This window comes from Hesperophylax consimilis, chromosome 17 (genome assembly GCF_061612785.1).
Source record: "Hesperophylax consimilis isolate HC1 chromosome 17, BYU_Hcon_1.0, whole genome shotgun sequence".
Lineage (NCBI taxonomy): Eukaryota > Metazoa > Arthropoda > Insecta > Trichoptera > Limnephilidae > Hesperophylax > Hesperophylax consimilis.
In genome coordinates this window covers 1,329,365-1,356,207 of record NC_142852.1, presented here as the reverse complement: position 1 = coordinate 1,356,207, position 26,843 = coordinate 1,329,365, and the positions used below count along the sequence as shown (strand labels likewise).

At 36.3% G+C, this 26,843-nt stretch overlaps 2 protein-coding genes across 2 annotated transcripts in view; one reads left to right on the top strand and one right to left on the bottom strand.

Annotated features, from left to right (window-relative positions):
- Window positions 1–895: 895 nt before the first annotated feature.
- Window positions 896–6,607, bottom strand: LOC149415736 (uncharacterized). The gene is made up of 2 exons (XM_089641785.1): window positions 6,357–6,607; window positions 896–2,423 (listed from the first exon to the last, which is right to left on the bottom strand). The coding sequence occupies exons 1-2, from the start codon at window positions 6,474–6,476 to the stop codon at window positions 1,428–1,430; spliced, it is 1,116 nt and encodes a 371-aa protein (XP_089497911.1). The 5' UTR covers window positions 6,477–6,607; the 3' UTR covers window positions 896–1,427.
- A 2,959-nt stretch (window positions 6,608–9,566) lies between these two features.
- LOC149415735 (uncharacterized) overlaps window positions 9,567–26,843 on the top strand; it is a 76,093-nt gene continuing 58,816 nt past the window's right edge. Inside the window, exon 1 of the mRNA XM_089641784.1 lies at window positions 9,567–9,589. The gene's annotated coding sequence lies outside the window, so the exon portion shown is untranslated. The remainder of the gene's footprint in view (window positions 9,590–26,843) is intronic.

Below are 26,843 nucleotides of genomic sequence, written 5' to 3'. Positions count from 1 at the left end.
CACTGTTAATACACATTAATCTTAGAATTTTTATTACAAAAATATTTAAAAAACGCATTGAAATTAACAATTTTGTAATGTTTTTGAAATGAATAAACAAAATTGAATTGAAAAAATGAGCGTTTCATCGTCTGGACGAAAGTTTAGTTAAAACAACAATTTTTATTTTTAAGGTATGTACATTCATATATTTATTGTTAATGTTGGCGAATCTTCTAAAATAGAAGCTCCCGTTCCATCTACGTCTAACGTGCCTAAAATTAGCTACCTGTGTCCATCCAAGGCCCGTAGGATGACCAAACACCGTTGCACCAGATGTAGAGAGGCTATTTGTGGTCCACATAATGTTGACATGTGTGGTCACTGTGTAGACTGATATTTTGATATTAATTTGTTCATTATAAACCTTACTTTTGTGCCATGTAACAAGTTCCTAGCTTAATTAAATATTTTTGATTTATTTCTAGTGTTTTATTGCGTAGTCCACTCGACGAAAGTGTAGTTACAATGAAACAATGAAAACAGTTTAGGGTTAAAGTTAAATCTGGGTATCATTTCGATGATTTTTTCGGCACCAGAAGGGTTAGAGAATGCTTTAAATAAACTGCGACATCAGTTGTACATTGACCGCCGAAGAGTGCGCATTGAAATAACAAGAACCTGCGCAGAAAAGTAAAGTTTGCTAAAGCAAGGGAAAGGTACATTGTGAGACGTTTCTGTGCAGCATTTGAATGTTCATTTTTAACAGAACCTTCTACAAATCGAGTTGTGTAGCGACGCAAAAATGAGCGAGGTGGGTAAATTGAAACACACTAGCTGACGTGTACCCGGCATTGCTAGGGGTTATCCTTAGGAGAAAGACATATATCATCGCGCACTTTACTGTAGGCCTTTTTAAGATATACAATTCCGTAGTACATTATTTTGATGTATCTCGTAAGGTTTAGCCAGCGTTAACAATGTATTTTTAAGTATGATTATAAAACATAGACTTTTCTCTACTTTCTATAAATATAATACGCATGTATCATATATGTAAACCTTTCGTAAGAAATTCTCTAAATGATAGTGAAAATCCTATCAAAATCTGTTGCGTAGTTTAGAAGAACAAAGCGCACATATATTGGGATTTGCAGTTAAGATTTTACACAGCCAGCAATTTGCGCACTATTTTTAAAAGGACTATTAATTTGTAAGCAGATTTTATTTATTTTTAGGCCTAGCTATATAAATAGGCCCGACGCAGCGAGTCGTCAGTCTTCAGTCAACTACTCGCGCGCTTGTAACATTGACCTAGATATCGCCTGCATTCCCATAAAGTAAACGCGTTATTATTGTGAAGTGATTGATATTGTCCAATCTTAAATAAACACTCCAACTAGAGTAAAACGAGACTTTTAATTTAGTACACCAAGATAACCACAGATCTATAACTTTGGGTTTTTAATATTAAAAACAATTTTATTCATTGGTTTATGTTTGATTTTTACAATCCTCGGCGTTTCAATCTGTTCACACACTACTATCCTTCCATTAACTGCTTCTATATCATTCTTACTTACTTCCTCTGCATTCGGCAGTGGTCCAATTTCTTTAACACACATCTTTATCTTCTCTATTTCTCTGTCTAAATTCTTATTCCTCTTCTTGGTTTTGTGTTTAAACACGTATTCAGGTTTAGAAATGGCTTTTTTATTGATGTTTACATCCAAATTTGTGTTAAAACCACTTCCAGAAGCTATTGAATCAACATTCGTGTGAGATTCAACAAAATTATCATTTTTCACATTTAAAATACTTGTTGAATCAATTAAAACTTCATTATTTAGATTATAACAACTGGAATCAACAAAACCTTGATTATTTAGAGTATAACAACTAGAATCAACAAAACCTTGATTATTTACATTTAAATCACACCTAGAATCAACAGATTGTATATTTGTATATAAGCCACTCTCAGAACTAATTAAACTCTTATTATCCACGCCATAATCAACTATCGTCTTATTTACATCAGAATCAAACAAAGAAGCATCATTACGCGCAACTTTAACATCGTTTCTCGCCGTCATTTCATCGCGTTTATTCATCTTCAACCTCTTCACCACATCGACACGTCTCTGCGTCAGTTTCGCTCTTGTTTCATCGAGCGTCTCGAACTCGGGAGCGTAGCAAACGTGCAGACTACCGCCGAAGAAATTCTTCGTATCGATCATTCTTTTGGCAATCCTCGCTGACTGTATTCGCTCGTACTTGACGCGAAAGCACTCGGTGAAGTCCTCGGTAGGGTACTGGTCGCAGTAGGTGAGATTGCTTATCTCGCCGTATTTTTGGCAGAGATTTTTCAATTCTGGACGCAGGTTTATCTTGGGCACGCCGAATATCAAGAGATAGATGGATTCGCTGTTCACAGTATATGTCTGAAAGAGATAGAAAAAAAAATCTCGTTATAAATTGCAGTTTATAATCTTTAATTAATTGTTTATCAAAATTAATTACGTTTGTTAGTCGAGTTAAAGTGAAGCACAGAACTGGCAGAGGATAGACCAAAGTAGACCGAATTCTGTAGAAGTGAGATCCCTGAGGAGTATGTGTGCTAAAGTTGTGTAAAAATGATGAGATTGAAACAATGCAAGGCTTATGTAAGCGTAATGAACAAGATCAATCCCTCCGGCCTCTGGCATATTCTGTCACAAGGTCAGAGAATTTCCGCTTTGCAATAAAATCTAAAAGATATTGAATATTTCTGAACTGTTTTTGAAAGATGATGAAATACAGTTTCTAATTTTATTTTTAGAAATAAACATACAATTTATTAAATATAAAATTTTTTAATGCAAACATAAAAAATTTAAACCCTTAGAGTGACAATATAACGAGATCCTGTGCAAAATATTGTAAGGAATTCTTGACCTCAGATGACCAAAGGTTGTGTGGCCTACAAACTGATGCAGGGTTGTCACAAATTAAGTAAATTAGGTATTTTGTCATGAGTCATAAATAATTAACAGCAATTCATGTTTTATTGTTGTGATTATTTAAAGACATTAGATTATAAACACAAATATAAACAATCAAACGAATCAGTACGATCAAGGGAATTATATGGTGTGGTAGCTCTCTATCCCCCATCCATGAAGAAGGTTCCAGTTTTTACCTGAAGAGCGTGCTTTTGAAGATATAAGGGCTGGAAGTATCGCCCTCTAGAAATTTTTAGAACAGTCCAGAGCATTCGAGAACATCCCGAAACATTCTGGAATGTTGTGGAACGTTCGGGAACATCTTAATATGTAAAAATTCTGTCGGATTATGTTCGTGCTCGCAAAACTCGAAAAGTTGTCGACTGACATCGGTGGAAATTTAAAAGTTTGTTCTTATTAGTGCCAGGAGTGTTTAGACATGTTTAAATGTTACAAGAAGTTGGAGATGTCCGAGGAATATCGAGTGAAGTAATATTGAGTGAAGGGTTTTTTATTTATTTATGTGAATACTGCACAAGAGTTCCAACTGCTCCCAACCATTTGACTATGATGTCATCCCTAATTGTGAGTCTGAAGATATTGGGTAAGGGAAGGAGATGGGAAAGAGGAAGGTGGTAAAGTACCTGGCTATGCAGATCTGATCACTGCACACACCTTGCTAAGTTCACATTCGTATCGTCTTATACATACTATATTTGATTAACTCGGTCATCTACGAGTTCTTATACCATTTACTTCGGCGTCGAATATTCTCCTTACACTCCTTTCTTTGTACATTCGGCTCTACATCTCCAAATCATCTATGCGTCCCTTTCTCAATCTTATTCATAACGCTTGCATCAGCGTTCCACTCTTTCCAGATTTTTCCAAATTTTTAACACAGTTATTTGTGACACCTCGAAAGATCGCCACTATGTAGAGTGTAAAGACAGGGGAACTGTGTCGCCACCCGGTTGGGCTGCGTTGTGAGGCGGATTAAGGTAAGGTAAGGAGGAAAAACAAATGCAGGTAGCTCATTCCATATGCTTATACAAAAACGTCATCTGTAAATGGGTGTTCTGTTCATTTCCGCTGAGTTCCATCAATCAATGCTGCTAGCTCCGTAGAACAGGCTCCATTAAAATACATGTAGAACAGACTGCCATCCTTTATTTATCAACTATTTAGGAGTTCCAATCCAGAGGTGGCTCCTAAATTCAATTTTTGATCGTACTTGAGAATACGTAAGTCAAATAAATTTTGGTAAAGGTTACGAATTCCGCTTCACGGTAAATACGGAATGTTTACTTTGAATTAATATGTGAATTTAGTCATATTATTACTAAAAGTTACTGTAAATGTTGGGGAAAACCTTAAATAACGCCTGCTCGCGTCCCCTTTAGAGTTATATCCCAGTTTTCAAGTAGTTTGTGGGCTACGCTAGGTTTGTATAGACTGGTTTGTGATTTAATTCTAATACGATGTTATGAATATAATCCAACTCTTGATATGAACATAGTCGCCGTCGACTGCGACTATAACGGCGCCGCATACTAATTGACATATCGCGTAAGTGACTTAATAAACGAAATTAAAATTAAAAGTGCGTATTTTTCCGTCTCCCCCGACATAATAAAACATGTATTGAATTAATAAGGCTAAATCCATTTATTTGAAAGTGAAATATTGCGTATTAAGAGTGAAGCGGAATAAGAGAAAAATAATTCAATTTTTACCACATTTACTTCAGGAATTTCATTTCTAGAACATTCTGTCTACTTGTGTCCTTCCTCTGTCATTTCCATGCGTCACTGCCATACATCAGGGTAGGTATCAGCACTCCACTGTGGACTGTTAGCTTCGCTTCTTTTGACATATATGATTAGATATAAAGATGATACGCAAAAAATATATAAATAGCACTTGGTTTCAACTTGATTACTAAGAAATAACTATTTATTTGGTAAATTAAGTTTTAAGGTTAGGAATTACGCATAAATTGTTAAAATAACACCCTAAAAACCTATTTTATGGAATTCGACAAGTTTACCAAAATAAAAAACGGTAATTTTTGGATAGGGCCTGACACGCTTATTACGAATATTTTTTAGAAAAAAACTTTATATTCGCCTTAATTACTATAAAAGAAAACTTTTTGCATTTCGGGCGGCGGAAAATTATGAATTTAAATTTTCAATTGCGTTAACCAAAATTCACTTCGCGAATCGATGCGGCGGCAATCAGCTGCCATTAGGTACGTCACTGTTATGTTGGTATCCCTGATACATTGCGTAGATACGACTATGGCTAACTTCGTGGAAGACAAATAGATTTGTATCACAAACCATGTTACACAAACCTAGCGTAGCCGGTAAACCACTTGAAAACTGGGATGTTTTTCTTGCCTTGACGCGAGCAGGCGTTATTAAGGGGCACTTTCCTTTGTATCACAAACCATGTTACACAAACCTCGGTATCCCACGAAGATAGCAACGGTCGTATTTAGCTCTTGTTAATGCATCAGTGATACCAACATAACAGTGCGTTCCTAATGTCGCCACATCGATTCGCGAAGTGAATTTTGGTTTTACGCAATTGAAAATCAAAATGCATAATTTTCCGCCGCCCGAAATGCAAAAAGTTTTGGTAAATTTTGGATAGGGCCTGACACGCTTATTACGAATAATTTTTAGAAAAAAACTTTATATTCGCCTTAATTACTATAAAAGAAAACTTTTTGCATTTCGGGCGGCGGAAAATTATGCATTTTGATTTTCAATTGCATAAAACCAAAATTCACTTCGCGAATCGATGTGGCGACAACGCGACGCCATTAGGAACGCACTGTTATGTTGGTATCACTGATGCATTAACAAGAGCTAAATACGACCGTTGCTATCTTCGTGGGATGCCGAGGTTTGTGTAATATGGTTTGTGATACAAAGGAAAGTGCCCCTTAATAACGCCTGCTCGCGTCAAGGCAAGAAAAACATCCCAGTTTTCAACTAGTTTACCGGCTACGCTAGGTTTGTGTAACATGGTTTGTGATACAAATCAATGTATCAGGGATACCAACATAACAGTGACGTACCTAATGGCAGCTGATTGCCGCCGCATCGATTCGCGAAGTGAATTTTGGTTAACGCAATTGAAAATTTAAATTCATAATTTTCCGCCGCCCGAAATGCAAAAAGTTTTCTTTTATAGTAATTAAGGCGAATATAAAGTTTTTTTCTAAAAAATATTCGTAATAAGCGTGTCAGGCCCTATCCAAAAATTACCAAAGTTTTCTTTTATAGTAATTAAGGCGAATATAAAGTTTTTTTCTAAAAATTATTCGTAATAAGCGTGTCAGGCCCTATCCAAAATTTACCTAAAAAACAAACAATTAACCTTCACAGCAGTTAATTTCCTGCCCTGCCTATAAGCCGCGCGAGTTGTACACAGATTCTGTTGTTTGTGATGTTCTAACTCCACCTTTCCTTCTTCTAAATCTTCGCTTTCGTTCTCCATATCTGAACTATTATTGGTACATACACGTGGAATAATATTTTTAACAGTGCAACAAAGTCGAATAGTAAATGATTACATTGCGCGGCACTGTTTTATTTTGATAATTTTGACAGACAGTAGGTGACAGTTGAGAGCATAGATAAATTAAAAGATGGGAAATTATTCATTTTGGAATGACGACTAAAAAAAATGCTTGTGACGGGAAGTATTTACGTAACACATGGTAAGAAGCCTTTGTTATTACTATACTTAACTCATACCACTCCTTTGTCGAGTGTGGCTCGACATTATATTTCTTACACCAACTCCTATGTCGAGTCATACTCGACATTATAGTAACGCAATTTCGAAAAATAATTTAAATTATCAAATGTATTTTTTTTTCTTTTAAACACTTTATATCTCATTCTGAATATTCCGAATACGTAAAATACATATATCTCGTCAAGTTTCGCCTTTTAGATAATTTTTAAAATCGTATTATTTTTAACCTTGTAAATGCACTGCGCAGTTATTTGGTTGCGACGCATGTAAGTAGGTAGGTACTTGCCTGTCTACCTGCGTAACAATAGGAAGCGCTGAGGGATTTCTCCCAACACATAACAAAGGATTCTTATACCTATTCACTTGTTATCACATAATATTTTGTTCTGTTTGTGTATTTACATTTGTTTTTACTGTTTTTAGTAGCAAATATTTCGTTAGTAGTGAATAAGGGCATATTAAGTTGTTAATTTTATATATTTCTATGTTTTTTGTACTCTATGTAAAAAAAGAGTAATAAAAATTACATATTTTAAAAATTTTTGTTTAACTTTTTATTGAGCCCACTTTTTATCCCTTTTTTGTAAATTAATTAAGGAGTTGGTAGTAGGTAATTAAAAAAAAAATTAGGAGTGCAAAGGGTTAAGGGAGTTTAATATTAACACTATGCATGTAAAAGAAAAGGAGGAAAGAGTAAAAAATATAAGTTACTTAGTGACAAACACTATTAAACAAGTTAATGGTTAGTTTTAATCTAGGCTTAATACTAGTTTTAAATTGTAATTCTTAATATTAATTGTCCTTTTTCTTAATCCTAAATGATTGTACATTCAATGTCTTTAAAAGTTGGGTCGCGTTACGAAATAAATATGCATAAATTGTTCAGGCACTTCCCTTTACGATGATTCTGGATTCTTCACGTTCGCACTTATCACTGATAACACAAGCGGCAACTTGGGCTGGTTCCGAAGGGCGGAATTAGTTCAGCCTGGGCCAAGGCTCTGAAGGGCGGAGTCGGCCAGCAGCGAGTCCTGAGAGGGCAGCTTCCTGGGTGGAAGTCTGGCGACCACTCTAGCTTCCTGGGCGGAAGTTCGCGGGGTTACGGGAAGAGCCTCGGCGACCGCTCCAAGGGGGAGGGCAGGAAGTTCCTCGGCGGCGGTGAGATGGTAACTCCTGCGAGGGCAGCTTCCTGGGCGGAAGAGCCTTGGAGACCCATCCAAGGGGGAGGGCAGGAGGTTCCTTGGCGGGCGGTTCCTCTTACGCCCAGGAAGCTGCCGTCTCAGGAGTTGCCATCAAGGTGAGGGGAAATTGCCCAAATCACTAAAATACATTAAAGAAAATGGAGGACTTACTGATGATATCATCCGTCCTTGAGAATGATCAAAATCCTTTCCACAAGGTTATTCTCCAGATCAGCAGCGGTAAATAATCAGCTCCATAAATTATCACTTGCACCATGAAAAGAACAATACTTCGCAGCCAGCTTTCAAGAGAGTACAAATTTGAAACCATAATCACACATTGCAATTCAAACAGTGACTTGCAAGAATAATTTTTAAAAAGTCGTAAATCATGGTACTAGAAAATCGACCAATAAACTTGACTAGCAGTGCCATAATCTCTCGTCAAACAACATCATCCAAATAAATCCTTCTGTTTAAATATACCCAGGTAAATGGATTTCACACGTCCCTGTAACAGAGTTGAATATATACAAAGACGACCAGAACTTATTATTTACATCAAATTGATTAAAAAGATGGTGCAAATTAAACTGTCATATTTTCCAGGAATGAAATCCACCAGTATCCTTTTCTTTTTTCTTACGCAATTCTGAGGACATGAGTGGGGTTTGAACTCCCTAATCCCCCCCTTCTCTCTATATACGACGTTGAAAGCAAAGGAAAGTCACCAATGTGCTCTTGTAACTTTATTGCAACGACGCCATGTTTATCGCACAGATCTTGAATAGCAATCCGGAGCAAGTAGATTTAATTTGATTAATTTGTATTTTTTAAATTTAGAATATTTGTGGTACGTTCCAGAGCGCAAGATACTCTGAGTATTGCCCTGGTATAAGAACACCATCCAGGAATGAAACGTTGCTTGATGTGGCTTTAGTCGTGTTTGGTGACCAGATCTGAATATAGATCTGAATGCCCCAATAGGAGATGCCATATTCTCACTGACTCCAGACGGTTGGAAGCAAGTTAAACATAAAAATATGTGGAAGGAAGTATGGTAGTGTATATTAACTCCATATATAGTTAGCAATAATATATATATCATTGTAGAAGTGTATTACATATTTGTACAGCGCCCTTGAAGTAATTTTGCACAAAAACGACGATACAAATCATTTAAATATTATTATTATTATAATTTTGGACACTAGTTGAAGTACCTACCCAACAACATGTAAATTAAAATCTTGCAACACCAAAAGAGCAATTCTCCATCTATTTGCCGCATTATCTATGGCTTTAAACGTCAGTGCGATCCGCGAACCAGACCTGACAGCGCACTGACAGTTCTGTCAAATCGGTTGGCATCAATCCAGCGAAACCGTCTAGCTTACCTCTGTTATAATATATCTCAGCCCAGTTCAGTGTCACCATCGCCGCTCAGTTTCAACTCACGCCGACGAGAGTACGATGCAAACGTCGCCCAAACAAATAAACTCGAACAAAAAATTGATTAATTCAAGTGCGGATGATTATATCAGTGGGCTCAGTTTAATGCCGTTAGATGTTTATCGGCAGTTTGTTGAAGTGTCGATTACAATTGTCGATAACAAACGCGTTGTGGTGACATCAGCCAGCGTGACTAGTGAATTGTTATAACAATTGGTTTGTACATTTTTTGTTATTTATATTGAATCTTTTGAATTGTTCGCATTCGCGCGTTCTTCGAATTTGATTTACAAAGGCGATTTTTATTCAAAATTTAGACGATAGTCTATCAAAACAAAGTTAATTTATGGCCTTTGTACTGTAGTGATAAGCTCCTTGTCTCCTAACACAAATATCGATGTTTCAACACCTACTGTGTACACTTAAAATTAACTTAATAACAATAATTATTGCAAAATCATTTTTATAGTAACCGCTATAACACAAAACGGAAAATAATATGTTAGGTTAGGTTAGTTTTTTAAGTCACTTTTAAGTAGTGTTCTGCTTTCTCATGTAACATCATTAAACATACTAATCTCTTTTGTCTGTGCTACCCTGCCTGAAATTTGGTTCATTGAACTCAATTTCAGTGTCATTTTCACAAGCGATAAAGTATACCTACCTATAATATAATATTTTTAACATTTTAAATTATATAGTTGCCATTTTAAAAATTGGAACTGATTTGTAGATAGTTCACATTGTCTGATATTCAAATAGTAATAAAACACTTATTTATTATTATTTTTTGTTTGTGAACACCACACAAGAGTCCCGACTGCTCTAAAAACCGTCTGAAGCCTGTGTGATTTTGGCATCCTCAATTTGATATTGTGATGCTGAAGGTAGTGGAGAGAGGAAGGAGACGTGGAAGAGAAAGGTGGGGGAGTACCTTGCTATTCAGATCTGGTTACCAAACAGGGCAATACTGACTATTGAACTTGTTGCTAGAATTCTATATATTATTTATATGACAAAGAAATTTACAATATCTCTAAACAGTATAAAATAAAGTCGCTTTTTGCGTCTGCATGTTTGTGCGCTTAGTTCTTCTAAACTACCCAACGGATTTTGATAGAGTTTTCACTATCAATTAGAGAATTTCTTCCGGAAGGTTTATGTATATAATACATGCATATTATATTTATAGAAAGCAGAGAAAAGTCGATGTTTTGTAATCAAGTCGCAAAATAAATATTTTCGTGCCCTTACATTACATTGCTAACGCTGGCTAAACCTTATGAGATACATAAAAATAATGTACTACGGAATTGTACATCTTAAAAAGGTCTACAGAAAAGTACTTGATGGTATATGTCTATCTCTTAAGGGTAACTCCTAGCAACGCCGGGTACCCGTCAGCTAGATTCTCTTTAAAAATATTTAATAACCTCCCTATAGTAATTAAAACCATTAAATCTAATGTTATGTTTTTCTTCTAAATACTGCTTTATAAGTTTTCTCTGGTCATCACTAATGTACAGTTTGCAATGTTTTCTGTGTATTTAAAATTCGCTATATACATCTCATTTCTTAATTTTCCGTAAAAACAAAAACTGTTTTAGAAACTAGATAAAATTATCTGTCCGATGTATTCATTAAAAATGAATATTACTGTTTCTAAATAATTAAATTTTAATATCAAACGTGAAAAATGTTGTCAAAAACGCCAAACACATTTTTACTTCAATCAATCGTAGAAAAATTGAGAGAATTCGATATTTAAAAAAACACGTTATTTTTGTTTGGAGAATTTGTAAGAAAACTGTACCTTCACTTTTATCTCGTTCATATAATAAAAAAATTGTATTAATTTTTAAAGTTATAACGATTGTTACCATAGCGGCGCGAAATATGATGAATTAATAATTTTGGCTATTTTTAGTATTTTTTTAATGGATACCAGTATAAATATTTTAGGCAAACTAAAAAGAATTACTATTTCTCTTTTTAACGTCAAAAAAATTACGTATTTCCGCATTATAGAAAAAAAGATAAAAATACTTTTATACAATATAGACGCATCCTCATATCTTGACTTAAGAGGAAGCTACAGGCCAAAAATGTGTATATTCTTGGTATACCTTATATTGTAGGTAATATGCATTAAAATCGCTTGACAAATGGAGTCTAGAAACGTTCGATTTCAAGCAAAAAACTGTTTTTTTTATTTATTTTGTAAATAATTTTATAAGAAAGCAAAAAAGTTAATCAAGTAAAACTGTCACAGATAATCTTAGCTATAATACAGTATTTTTTTAAAGTTCTTTCCTTTACGCGTTCATACATTTCTATTAAAAAAAATTTTTTTAGTAGTTTACATTTTTATTTTTTATTGAGTAATTTATTATTTTATTTGTATTCTACTCAAGCGAAACGATAGGAAAACCTTCAATTTATCTAATTTAAGCATATTTTTTGGTATTCATAATGTACACCAATTCGTTATAAAGTTTAATCAAAATAGTGATTTAGCTTTAAGCTTCGCCTTAAAGTAAAGATGTCATTGATAATAATACCTCGTGATTTGTGAAACATTTTATGATGTTTGTTTGGACAGAGAAAAGTGAAGGATTTACAATCTTTATGATTTAATTTTCTTATCTTATCGTATTTAAAGATAACATTTACGGATTTTCCTTATATGAAATAATTTGTTATTTGAACAGAATTTTATTGTGTTTGTTGTGATATTTCATTATCGAGCACTAAACAAGACCGCCCCTGTCTGTTTAGCGTACAGGTAGGGGCGTTAACTCGCCCCCCTGTTGGGCAGCCTTGTTAGACGGGTTACGGTAAGGTCTTGAAGAGGCCCGGATTATATGAAGGAGGAAAAATAGATGCCAGTAACTTGTTACATATGCGCGCAGTCTTATACGAAATCGAGTCGAAAAAACGGACCCTTCTCGTGAAGTCAACATCAACTGTGAACGCGTTTAGAGCAAGCTCCATTAAAATACCTGTAGAACAGTCTTAGCATGCCCACATTGCGTCTGTGCATTAGATATTGCAATCGATCGGTTAAAAATGGATTGTCAGTCAGATGGACCGCTATTCTTTGGACAGAATCAAGTATTTTGGGGCTCCAGCCCAAAGGTGACCCCCAAATTGAATAGTTGGACGTACTTGAGATTTATACAGGGTGAGCAGGATACAGGACGCCTAGTTTCTTGGAAGCCAGATTTACTCGGACTTCTGCGGAGCCCAGATATGTGAGCCGGTCTGAAATACTTACCGCAAGCATAGATTTAACTAATCTCAAATAGTATATCTCTTTAAAAAACAAGTAAATTTTACTTAAGGCGATGCACTACGTCGTGTAATATTTTGAATTGAGCCGCTATCAATAACACACCTTACGTAGATGGCGATAAGGCTTAAATTCCATCCACCTGTTTTGATTTATGCAAGAAAAAAACATGGCTAAAAAGTGCCTTTTATTTTATTTTGTGGATGTTAAGGCATAAATATTTAAATGTTTTTCGATCATTTCATAAATAACTTAATTTGCCACATTATACAATAAAATCATAACCGAAAATGGGTTCGTAAGTAGGAGATTTGAACTTTAAAGCAGTTTTCATAGGCCTTATACATTATTTTTTTCTGGGCTTATAAAAAGACTTATCTAAAAAATACTCGATTATTTTAAAGGCCAAGATGTATTCTACTCGCAGTATTTAATTAAAGCATCTGAAACATTTCTAGGCGACCAAATTTTCAAACCAAAAACACATGATTTTAAATTACTACGTATAAAGTTTAAAATATTGATTACAGTCCACCAAAAAATGATTCTCCAACAATATTGTTAAAATATCACGTTAAATAAAACTGTGAGATAGCCTTATCAAGAACTCATTGAATTATCAGCTTCTAACAACTTTAAAAGATAATATATTTTAGTATCATTTCTAACTATAAACAGATAAAAACATCAACGCGGATAGATTATACTCTGACAACTGAGCAATTGAAACTAATCTTCAAGCAATTAAAATAGCCAGTACTAATTCTAGCTCTGTACGTAATATTGATTAAGTCCTCACATACCTAATTTACAGCGATTCAGAACAAGTTTCTCGTTAACTGGTTAAGTTTTTAAGTTCCAAAAAATATATGTTATTTTTTAAGATAATATCTATACATCTGTTATGCAGAAACGTTAATTATATGAAATTCTCTTGATAGAAAAACAATCGCAAATTAAGCTCCGAAAATTATTTAAAACACGTTCTTTTCTCTTATTTAATATGTTATAGGCATGAAAAAATTCACAGTGTATCTTTAAATGCAACTAAAGCATTTGTCAAAAGATTTTTGTTCTATCTCAAACGGGTCGTGTTTTATTAAATATTTTAAATGCGCTCCCTCTAATATATTTACAAATCTCCCTTTCAAACCATCTTTTAACATTTACTACGGGGCTTTAACACTTATATAGTTAAGATTCCCACTATTTTAGATACTTGCTAGGACAATAATTCAATCGCAGGTCTGTCCAATATACAAGGCGTATCTGTGTGCATTAGGGTGGATCGCCATTGTATGGAATTTTTTTTTTTTATAAATTAGTTTTCGCGGGGTGCGGAATAGATGCTCTAGGTACATACAATTAAGCATACAAAATATCAATTTAAAATTTTGATAGCAAGTACTGCCCCAAAGCAGTTGAATTATTTAAAATCTGGTAAAAAATTGTCCCTTTATAAAACAGTTTTGTGTCAACATTAATACTTTAATTTTTACTTTTACATTTCATAATGAATAAAAATTGCCGCGCCCTATTTAATAATATTAAAAAAATGTGATAATATTTATTTTTCCGCGAAAATTTGACAAATTGCCGAGTCCACTTTCTCGCGCCTCGCTCGCGCACCGCGCATCTTTAGATCAACCGTCCATATCTCGCAGTACAGTTTCAAATTTTACTAACGTTGATCTTCCAACTGACCAACATTACTTTGCTTCATCTACTCCTTCTTCTTATGTTATAAATCCAACAGACAGTGGACTATCTGTTGTATCCAGAACATTGGATCGATACAGTATTTCTGATCAGGCAGGTGCTGCCATCGTCTGCGCTACATTGCAAAATATTGGATTAGTGATTAGTGAACAGATAATCTAACAAACGTGATCGATCGTAATAAGATTCGAAGTGCTCGTGCCAAAACTAGGACCACTCTGACTGCCATCAACCAGCCCCATTTTGATTTGTGCATTTGCATATCGTTTGGCGGCCAAAAGATAAAACATTAATCATGGAGGATGGACGCAGAAAAGTTGTGATAGAAGAACATATCAGTCTTTGAAAGAACCTAGCTCACAATACATTGGCCACATGGGCGTTAAGTTCGGTGATGCTAAAACAATAGCTCACAAATTGTTTGCATATTTTGTGGCAAAATCCATTGATTTAGCGTGCATCGTGGCTATCGGATGTGACGGAACAGCAGTTAATAATGGAACTAAGTCTGGCATTATTCGACTTGTTGAAGGAAAACTCCATCGTCCACTTCAGTGGTTGGTCTGTCAGTTACATGCTGTTATGAATAAGAATTTGACACAATGTTACGATACTTACTTAGCCCATAGATGCGTTAATAGGCTGTTATTGTGTGTGGTTTTTCTAAGTACATTATTGACTGTTAATATGAATGAATAGTGGGTGGCCAAGTTTGACTTTGTTGGTCTTTGAAGGCCAACGCGCCAGAGTCCCTTCCAGTGGTTGAACTGGAAAAGAGCTCGCCAAACCGACCTACCGACGGTAGAGCATAATTCTCCATTCAGGGCGGGGAAAAATATATCCCATCTACATGATGTTTGAAAGGAAGTTGCAAGGTTGTAGAATGAAAGTAATCTGGATAAACTTTGGACTGGCCGTAACAAATTATATTTGATAAATTTCACAGAGAAATACAAAAAAGGTGAAAACTTACCCCCATCGACCAGAACGTAGAATCTATCTACCCTGTCTAAAATAATAAGAACGTATTTAGTTATGAGGAACGAACACTGAGTGCCGCGAATGGCGGAGTAGATGAATCAGCCATGTAGCTAGAGGACGGCAGCATCAGGATGTGGCTGGCCGACGGCCCAGTGTGGTCCAGCCAGTAGGAGTAGACGGCATCAGAATGTGGCTGGCCTACGGCCCAGTGTGGTCCAGCCAAGAGGAGTAGACGGCATCAGAATGTGGCTGGCCTACGGCCCAGTGTGGTCCAGCCAAGAGGAGTAGACGGCATCAGAATGTGGCTGGCCTACGGCCCAGTGTGGTCCAGCCAAGAGGAGTAGACGGCATCAGAATGTGGCTGGCCTACGGCCCAGTGTGGTCCAGCCAAGAGGAGTAGACGGCATCAGAATGTGGCTGGCCTACGGCCCAGTGTGGTCCAGCCCTGAGTAGACGGTTAATCCGTAAGTTGCCCTTCCACGAAGGCAAGGTGGAACTTAATAATGCTCTGAATCAAAATGCACACGGCGAAAACAGATTATCGGCAGAAATAATCACCGATCGCTTGAATAAACTCGGATTACCACCATGGCCACGCATGGTAAAAACGTTTTCATTATTCACGCCACCCGGGGCGAATTCCACTCGCGGGAAATATGACTAGACTTCTAATCTCGAAGCACAAACTGAACATTTCGGTATTAATCGCAAATCCATGAAATAACTTTCGATTAGAGCCTCAGACCTCCAGAAATAATAATTGACCCCCCGACCGGACAGCCTGTCTCTCCTGTGCCCGCCCGGGAAGTGCCACCATCTTGAATTTCTTCTCACTTCCTGTTAAAGTTCTAAGTTGCCAGAGCATAAACAATAGACAAGATAAATCACAGATTTGACAGGTTCTTACTTAGAGTGAAAATCGTATGTTATTTTCATAACATTACCCCGGTCGCCCCCAACGTGTTTGCCCTCAAACACAAGGAGAACAAAATAAAAGCCTGAGCTAAGAGATACCCTAACTTGGTCTGATGGGTTCCTAAAACATACATGATATAATAACATAAAAAAACGAGTTATATAGCAGAAATGTACTAAAAGTAATAGTATGCTTGCAAAAGGGTGTGCCACAAAATCAGTCGCGCCCATCATGCGTAAGACATGATGGATGAGTCTGCGGCGCATCCAATTGAAGTTCAGAGTATTAGATATAACAAAATCAGAACTTAGAAATAAAGACCTTAAATTGTACACAATTAGCAGTAAGAAGATACGTGGACGGGGCCCGTAATCACCCGCAGCATGTACGACGCTGGGTGATGTATTCTGACTCTCGTCTGGGACTACCGTAGACGTAGCATCTATAACAGAATAGAACTTAAAATTAGTATACAAATATTATCACTAAAGCATGACATCAATATACATCAAAACATTAAATATGCACAAAGCATCACTGTTCAGATTCACTTTTTTAAATAAGCCAAAGTAGGCTACACTCGTAGATGGTGTACCATCTGCACTTTATCACTGATTCTAAATCCATTTTGGAAAAGAAGAGTTCCTCTATAGAAGAGTATTCCTATCTAACTCCCTAAACTGGTCTCGTGGGTTTAGTTTTTCTGACAGTTATACAATAGAAAACAACATATAAGTTTATTTTACCATTGGTATATGAAATACAGGATATAACCAACCATTGTAAATGAATGGTGTTATGAATACTCTTACAATCATCGCAAAAATGATGCCACATTATTTAGTAAACAACCATCGTTAAAAATGGTGCCAATAGAATTGTTAGCGACCATCGTAAATAAATGGTGCTATAAATAGTCTACAACCATCGTTAAAAATGGTGCCAATCAATTAAGTATTCGTCTTTTGTCCCCGAGGGTTCAATTTGTAAATTGTAGTATTAGTGTAACTAATTACCGAGGTTCTCACCGGAACCAATCAATCACTAATTTATTTTTAGGATTGATTTACATTTTTCAAATGATGAAGTTTTAATATTATATAAATTTATTAATATTAGTTCAGTAGTAACTTGTTTATAGAAACTTAACAAGAATTTTTTTTGTAATAGTAAAGATACTTACATAGACAAATGGGCAATGAGACCTATGTAAGCACAATATATTTAAACTCGGAACATCTTGAAATACTGGGCGAATAATTCCATATGTTTTTACTTAAAGTAATACAATATAAAGGTATATGAACACAGTTCATATGATATTAAGCTTAGAATACAAGAGGATATGCGGGTTCATATCGTCGTATAATCCAAGTTGACATAAAAATAAACTTAAAAATAAATATGAGCTAAGTTGAACTGATCGTGACCAGAAATATGTATGTATTTGTGTTTCGAAGCATCTCACATTTGTATATATATTTTATAATCTACCAAATTTTAACTTATTATTTTAATGAGAAATTATACTCGAGTAATCAACTAGAGTAAAATTAATTTTCCGTGAAGGACAAACTTAAAAATATGTATATTTTATAATCTACAAAATTTTAACTTATTATTCTAATGAGAAATTATACTCGAGTAATCAACTGGAGTAAAATTAATTTTCCGTAAAGGACAAACTTAAAAATATGTATATTTATTAACAAATACTGGTCATAGCAATCCGGATGATCAGGCCGAACTGAAATGAGCAGTATTCAGAAGATTTATTTAAAGATAGCACCTGTAAAGATGGCCAGTCTCCACACGATACTTTATGGTAGAAGACTAAACTGGTATGTTATCTGATTTTACTATATCTTTGACATGAAAGTCACCAGTTTCCTTACCATTTAAATCAGCCAGTGTATAGACTAGGTCTGATTTTTTTTTAACAACAATATTTTGAACAAAACGAGGTGCCAATTTTTGTGAAAAATAGTTCAAAGCATTGGATAATACAAAGTTTCTTCTCCAGACTACGTCTCCGACCTGAAAGGTAACGTTTCTTCTCCGTAAATTGTAGTGATTAGCGCCTTTTTTAAATGCTGCAAAAAGAGCGTTTGAGACTTGTTCATAAATTGTGGACAGTCCATTTAATCTGTCAGTGTAAATTTTGAGATGAGAGGAATCTTGCGGACTGGATACTTCATCTGCTAATGGATTACGGTGGAGATCCCCATCTAATATTTGTTCTCTACCGTGCATAACAAAGAAAGGAGTAAATCCTGTAGTACAATTTACGGTATTATTCATTGCCGATTGAATTTGTGGGAGAAATTTGGACCAATTACGATGATCTGATTCCACTAATATTGATAGTGCCGTGCCTAAGGTTTGATTATACCTTTCAACAACATTGTTCTGAGGTGTGTACAGTGAATTGTAAAATGGAGGGCTTATATTGTAACTTTGTAATAGTTCTTTAAATTCTTTAGAAATGAACTGTCTCCCATTATCACATACAATGGTACGCGGTACTCCGTGTACAAGGAAAATATTTTCCTCTAAATTTTTAATAATACTTCTCGCGGTTCCTTGGCGTAGCGGGAATAACCAGGTATATTTAGAGAAAACATCCACGCATGATAATATAACTGTAAAACCTGAATAACTTCTAGGCAGAGGGCCTACTAGATCCACTGATAACATCTGCATAGGTCTCGTAACTTTTTTATAATTTGAAGAAATTCCATTAGGCGGGGCTGTACTAATTTTGTGTGCTTTACAGACGGCACATTGATTTACGAATTGTTTCACCTCTTTGTACATATTTGGCCAGAAATAACGGAGTTGTAATTTTTTATAAGTCTTAAAGACTCCTGGGTGACAAGCACGAGAGGATTCATGTGAGTCTGACAAAATTTCCCTTCTGTTTTCCAGAGGGACTACTTTTTTCCAAGAAGTATCTTCACACAGAGGTAAACGGGTTTTTGTGTGACGAAACAATTCATTTTCACGTATCTGAAAGTTTTGAAAACGCTGAGGACATTCTTTGCAGCCTCTCCAGATATCTGTATACCACTTATCGGTGGACAAATTAGATTCAATGACTGCTATTGTAGCTTGGTCCATTCTCGAAAGTACGTCCGGGACGATGTGTTGTGTGCCTTTACGATGTATAACATCGAAGGAGAATTGAGATAAGCGAGAACTCCAACGTGCAAGACGTCCACTAGGGTTCGATAAAGATCCTAACCATTTTAAACTAGAGTGGTCAGTGATAACAGAAAAATGTGCCCCTTCTATATATGGTCTAAAATGTGTGACCGAGTCTAATACTGCTAACAGTTCACGCTCTGTGATACCGTAATTACGTTCATGTGTATTAAGGCACCTAGAATAATAAGCGATAGGGTGTTCTATCCCTTCAATTGATTGTATAAGGACGCCACCTATACCCACAGAGCTTGCGTCACAATGAATAGCAAAAGGCTTAGTAAAGTCTGGACAACTAAGGACAGGAGCAGTCGTAAGTGCTTCCTTTAATTTATTAAACGCTGTTTCAGCTTCTTTCGACCATTTAAATAAACTTATTCCTTTTTTTGATCCAGTAAGTTTTGACAGGGGAGCAGCTATACTAGAGAATCCTTTTATGAAACGTCTAAAATAACCACATAGCCCGAGAAAAGCTCTTATTCCTTTAGCATTTTTAGGAATTGGAAAATTTTTTATACTTTCTATCTTAATTGGGTCGGTGCGAAGACCTTTGGAATCCACCATATATCCCAAGTATTTAAGTTCTGACTTACAGAATTCACATTTTTTTAAATTAATCGTGAGACCCGCATCTCTTAACCGTTCAAAAACTTTAATTAACAGTTTAAAATGAGATTCTAAATCTTCAGACACTAAGATTAGGTCATCCAAATAACAAAATGCGTTCTCATCGAACTCTGGTCCAAACAGAGCGTCTGCTAGTCTTTGGAGTTCACTCGGAGCGTTTTTTAACCCGAAAGGCATCCGAGTGAATTCGAACAAACCGCGACCGGGCACGACAAAAGCTGTCTTTTCACACGAATCTTTGTCTAGGGCGATCTGCCAAAAAGCCTTTGACAAATCTATTGAGCTGATATATCTGGCTCCACCAAGCTTGTCCAGTATGCGAGAGATATACGGTAATGGATAACTGTCCCTAATTGTAAGATTATTGATCCTTCTGGAATCAAGGCAAAAACGACCCGTTCCATCTTTCTTTGTGACTATTAATACTGGGCTAGACCAAGGTGAGCGTGAAGGACGGATGACTCCTAATTTGAGCATTTCATCTACTTCATTATCTAATTGTTTCTGTCTAGCAGGAGAAAGAGGGTAATATCGTTGTTTAACCGGAGGACCCGTAGTAATAATTTTATGTTTGACTAAGTGTGTTAACCCTAAACCTTTCTTTTCAAAAGAAATGGATTCAAATTTCTTAATAATTTTGGTAAGAGTTTTATTTTCCTCCTTGGATAAGGAAGAGGCTGGCTGAATAGCTCTCAACTCATTGATATGACCCGTTCGTTGAGGATTGGGTTCTTTCGGAAAGAGTTCCGGCGCGACTTGAAACACTTTCCAAAAATTTACTCCTAAAATAAAATTAGGAGATAAAGAAGGGACGACGTAGAAAAGTACATTATGTGTTATAGACTTGTACGTAACTGGCAATGTCATTGTACCTAAAACACGCTGATTTGTTCCATCAGCTGTAGAAACATTGAAATCGATATTAACTAATTCATAACCTAATTTTAAGAAAACTAAATGAATATCTCCTCCTAAACAGGAGATTGAAGAACCACTGTCAAGTAGTGCTTTATAAAAATTATTTCCAATGAAGATATCCGCAAAAGGTCGATTATCCCTTTCAAGCTCGGAATCCTTCGGCGGCGGTACCTCCACCTCAGAACTCGAGCCCGAAAGAAACTGTCTAACCAAACGGAGCCAACTCTGCCACTCGCATTTCCTCTGCGCAAAGGAAGGCGCGTGAACAGAGCGACTCACATTTAGTTTTTTGATTCTCTATATTTTAAAGAAGCAACCCTAGGTTTAGAGTTGTTGTGACTCTTCTTCCTACATTCCGATAGTAGATGCCCCCTTAATTTACAAAAAGAACAATAAATATTGTTCCCTGAGGAATTTGATTCAGTATGACACATCTCCTTTTCTCTATTGTCATTGGAAGTTGGTTTTTTCGAATGATGGTTATAAAAAACCCGAGAATTATTATTGTTTTTATTATTGGCATTATGTTGTTTATTATTATTATTTTGTTTATAATTATAATCCGTTGAACGATTAGTGTGGGTACCACGATAAGAAGGGTTATGATTAAAATTGAAATTATTATTACCCCGTGAATTGGTATAATAATTTTTTGTATTATCTTTAAGTTGAGTATTGTAAAAAGAAGAAGAAGATTTATTTTCCCTTAAATTAGACGTTGAATAAGACTCCAACTTATTTGTAGCTTCGGTTAATTCTGAAAAAGAATTGAAGTCCCGAGACGCAAGAAGGTTGATATAAGTAGGTAATAATGCCGTCATACATAATTGTAATAGTTCAGAGGTAGGTAATTTGGCATCAAGCATGTTGTTGTGCTTCTGCATTCTCAACGTAAATTCGAAAGCAGACATACCGGCAGGTTGTTTCATAGAGAAAAGTTGTGACTTTAATTCTATTTGTTTAATATTTGTTTCGAATTGTTTTATAAGTAATGTAGATAATTCAATCCAAGTTAATTCGGGAGTATAGATGGACCTAAACCATAATAAGGCCAAACCCTCTAAAATATCAGGAAAACATCTTATTAAGTCAACATGACTGACGTTCCTAGTTCTACATTTTTCTTCTATTTGAATTATAAAGTCCCTTACGCAACTATTTCCATCAAATTTAATCTTCCAATCATTAATAGTACTTAAGGATGAAGAAGAGGAAGGATGTGATTCGTTATATATTACTTTAGTATATTTTATGTAATTTGTCCCAAATTCGTTGTCATTGTCTGGGTTAACATTCCCCTCGTGATGCTCTAAAACTCTTGAAATCTTAATATTTTTGTTATGCCTTCTGGCCTGAGTTCGCATTTCCTCTAATGTACTGTCCGGTGTAATATTTCTGGATAAAAGGTCCGAAGACAATTCCTCCTTCGTTTTACCATTGATGTTATCTATTAAGGTCGACATCTTGAAAAGTTTAATTATAAAACCGCAAGTATTGAATACAAAATGATTATAAATTAGCTAATGACGATAGCTATGAATATATTGTACTCCCGCGAGGCAAATATATAATTAAATGCACTTATAAGCACTGTATAGTATTGGTTGCATAACATAATTATCGAAACTTTCAAAGTGTATTATTATTTTGACAGTTGTTGTCAAAATCGCGATGTTTGTTTACGCTTGACATTCCTAGCTGTCAAGTTGACACATAGTATTGTGTTGCCCGTAAAATAAAATAATATTGCCCGTAAAATAAAAATAAATTATAATAATGCGTACAAATCGTTATTTATGTTGGTTGCACTGATGGCACTTTAATAAGTTCGCACTGTTGACTGACATTTATGTACCTAATAACATTTATAGGTTATGTTTTATGTGAGACACGTCGAAACAAAACAAATACACATGATTACTAAAATGCTTGCAACTTCGACTCAAAATCAAATAATAAGAACAAATACGAACCAACCACGTTGATGCGCCATGTTATGAATAAGAATTTGACACAATGTTACGATACTTACTTAGCCCATAGATGCGTTAATAGGCTGTTATTGTGTGTGGTTTTTCTAAGTACATTATTGACTGTTAATATGAATGAATAGTGGGTGGCCAAGTTTGACTTTGTTGGTCTTTGAAGGCCAACGCGCCAGAGTCCCTTCCAGTGGTTGAACTGGAAAAGAGCTCGCCAAACCGACCTACCGACGGTAGAGCATAATTCTCCATTCAGGGCGGGGAAAAATATATCCCATCTACATGATGTTTGAAAGGAAGTTGCAAGGTTGTAGAATGAAAGTAATCTGGATAAACTTTGGACTGGCCGTAACAAATTATATTTGATAAATTTCACAGAGAAATACAAAAAAGGTGAAAACTTACCCCCATCGACCAGAACGTAGAATCTATCTACCCTGTCTAAAATAATAAGAACGTATTTAGTTATGAGGAACGAACACTGAGTGCCGCGAATGGCGGAGTAGATGAATCAGCCATGTAGCTAGAGGACGGCAGCATCAGGATGTGGCTGGCCGACGGCCCAGTGTGGTCCAGCCAGTAGGAGTAGACGGCATCAGAATGTGGCTGGCCTACGGCCCAGTGTGGTCCAGCCAAGAGGAGTAGACGGCATCAGAATGTGGCTGGCCTACGGCCCAGTGTGGTCCAGCCAAGAGGAGTAGACGGCATCAGAATGTGGCTGGCCTACGGCCCAGTGTGGTCCAGCCAAGAGGAGTAGACGGCATCAGAATGTGGCTGGCCTACGGCCCAGTGTGGTCCAGCCAAGAGGAGTAGACGGCATCAGAATGTGGCTGGCCTACGGCCCAGTGTGGTCCAGCCCTGAGTAGACGGTTAATCCGTAAGTTGCCCTTCCACGAAGGCAAGGTGGAACTTAATAATGCTCTGAATCAAAATGCACACGGCGAAAACAGATTATCGGCAGAAATAATCACCGATCGCTTGAATAAACTCGGATTACCACCATGGCCACGCATGGTAAAAACGTTTTCATTATTCACGCCACCCGGGGCGAATTCCACTCGCGGGAAATATGACTAGACTTCTAATCTCGAAGCACAAACTGAACATTTCGGTATTAATCGCAAATCCATGAAATAACTTTCGATTAGAGCCTCAGACCTCCAGAAATAATAATTGACCCCCCGACCGGACAGCCTGTCTCTCCTGTGCCCGCCCGGGAAGTGCCACCATCTTGAATTTCTTCTCACTTCCTGTTAAAGTTCTAAGTTGCCAGAGCATAAACAATAGACAAGATAAATCACAGATTTGACAGGTTCTTACTTAGAGTGAAAATCGTATGTTATTTTCATAACAATGCTAATGAGTTAAGTTTGAGGCACCTTTTCGAATATCTTGATGGAACGACAACAGGTCCTAGAAGCTTTAGCGGCTAACAAGGAAAGTTACTCAAGAACTGTGAACATCTTCCCGTGATAGAATTTCAAGCAATAGAATGCAACTTACCTATGAACCTTACTTATGAAATTACAAAATCCCGTGACGACCTCAGCACAGACCAGCTTTATTTATTGGAAATGTGCCGAGCAATCGCCGAAGGACAATGTAATGAAAACTTAACGAAAAGAAATCCGGGTAAAATCTGTCATTCGCGTTGGTTAACAACAGCCAATACTATTCTCCGACTTTACACATCAACCAAGAATCCAACAGAAATCAGGTGATATTGACTGAATTTGTGCTAAGAGTGTATGCTCCGATGTGGTTTAAAATAAAAACACAGCCTTTAAGACAACCAAGAGCAGACTTCAACCGGCGAGACACCTCCACGAAACCATAAAATTGTCTCGTTACCTTCCAGAGCATTTGAAAAAGGTGTTAGATCCCATAATTCAACGCAAAGGGTATTTTGGCCAATCGAAAATATACTTATTAGTATCTTAAACGACGAACGAAGACAGACATTAGAGAGTTGGCTCTCAGACGGATTCTAAGTATCCAAGAACGTTGGGGTTCTCTCCAATAAGAGTATTTAAGCTACCTACTTTTAATTTCAACGCAGAAGACTATATTGACTTGATCTACTGGGAAAAAACATCAGAAGCACCTCTTACAAAAATGATATCTAGCGAGACAATAATTGATGCCATTGCAGACCACAAAATTATCGAATTCAACATTTTGTGTAGGTTCCGATTGATGCCCTGTCACACGCAAGCCACGGAAAGATGCATCAAAGTGGTAACGGCATCATGTTCTGCTGTTTGCGGCCTTGAAAGACGTGAAGGGTGTATACAAAATAAGCTAGAATCTTGTCGTATAATGCCAGTATTGAATTCGAAGAAGGACTATAAAATACAATAACTTTTATGATTTTTGACTATATTTTTAAACAGTGTTTGTGATTTTTTTGTGTAGCAATGGTACTTTTATTGTTTCTTGATTAGTAGATAATATTATTAGTAAATGAAAAGTTATTTTTTTTATATTTTAACTACTTTTATTGAGCAAAGATTAAACCCTTCTTTTTCTAGTTTCACGCTATTTTTTAAAAATTTGAATCGACTTGGGGCAGTACTTGCACTCGAAATATCTTAATGCTGTCATAATGACTTTTAAAGGTATCCCCATAGAGCATCCATTCCACACCCCGCTGCTAAGAAAAACATAAAAACAAAAAATCGATCCACCCTAGTGTGCATGTCTTATTCTCTTACGTCGTTAAATTTTATTTTAGGGTATTGTCTCGTCTTAAACAAATTTTTGTGCACTTTTATACCACCTTTCCAGGGTTATCCCTGAACGAAATTTCTTCAATTGATACAATACGACCTCCGATATGAAGATGACATGATCTAGAGCAGAGGTTCCCAAACTTTTTTGCCCCGTAGACCACTTGCCAAATATTTTTTTGTCCCATGTGATAATCATTTATTTTTTTCATAAGAAGATTCCCTCCCCTTGCCTGTCCAACAACCGGGTGGTGGTATAGTTCCTCTGTCTTTACACTGTGCAGACAGGGGCACCCTTGTGAGGTATTACACCAAATGAAAATGAAGCAGGATAAGCAACGGGAATTTCTTTCTGTAGCTGGCCCTACAGAACTGCCCCTTAAGTTCTTTGTCAGTGCTTTTATTCCAGTATTCTTCTTGTTGCATGATATCCGATTCTTCAACCTTGCATTTCCATAGTCAAAATATCCTCAAACTTAGTTTTGAAGTCTGTGTGAAGTGCATTTAAATGTTGAACTTCATTATTACCCTGGACGTTTTTCAAAAACATGTTGGGGAACTAGGAAAATTCGCAGCTTCCAATGTGCAATGTATTGCTTGAATATATTTTAATTCTGACGAGAAAAGGAACTTAGACTCTATTTATATACCTCAATTAGCAATTACAAATATCAAATAAGTAATTTTTCAGTCTATTATATTTGTGTTAGGTCTATTGTGTCATTTAAGGAACTCCTAAATGTTGACTTGAGGTAATTTGAATCTCGTGGACCCCCAAATTTTCTTCTCGCTGACATAGACCCCCAGCATGCCGATATCGACCCCTGGGGGTCCATATAGACCACTTTGGGAACCTCTGATCTAGAGGAAGTTTTAGCGTGTATTTGCAGTTATTTTCCTTGATACAAACGTTGTGTGTTATGAACGCCCGTTACGATGGAAATATCAGAATGAATCACTGTTGAACTATAAATACTGGAGTTGCACGCGTTGGTTTGCTGTTGTTTAGTTTCGTGGAAGATTCCAAAGCTAAATAACGTTACTACAATCGTCAACACGGCCTGATATTGAGGGTGACAGTTCCGTTACAAAACAAAACATT

Excerpts from the sequence above, each read along its gene's own strand:
- LOC149415736 (XM_089641785.1), bottom strand. The coding sequence starts at position 6,476 with ATGGAGAACGAAAGCGAAGATTTAGAAGAAGGAAAGGTGGAGTTAGAA. Across the intron at positions 2,424-6,356 it reads GGAAATTAACTGCTGTGAAG|ACATATACTGTGAACAGCGA; the intron begins GTTAATTGTTTG and ends TATCTCTTTCAG.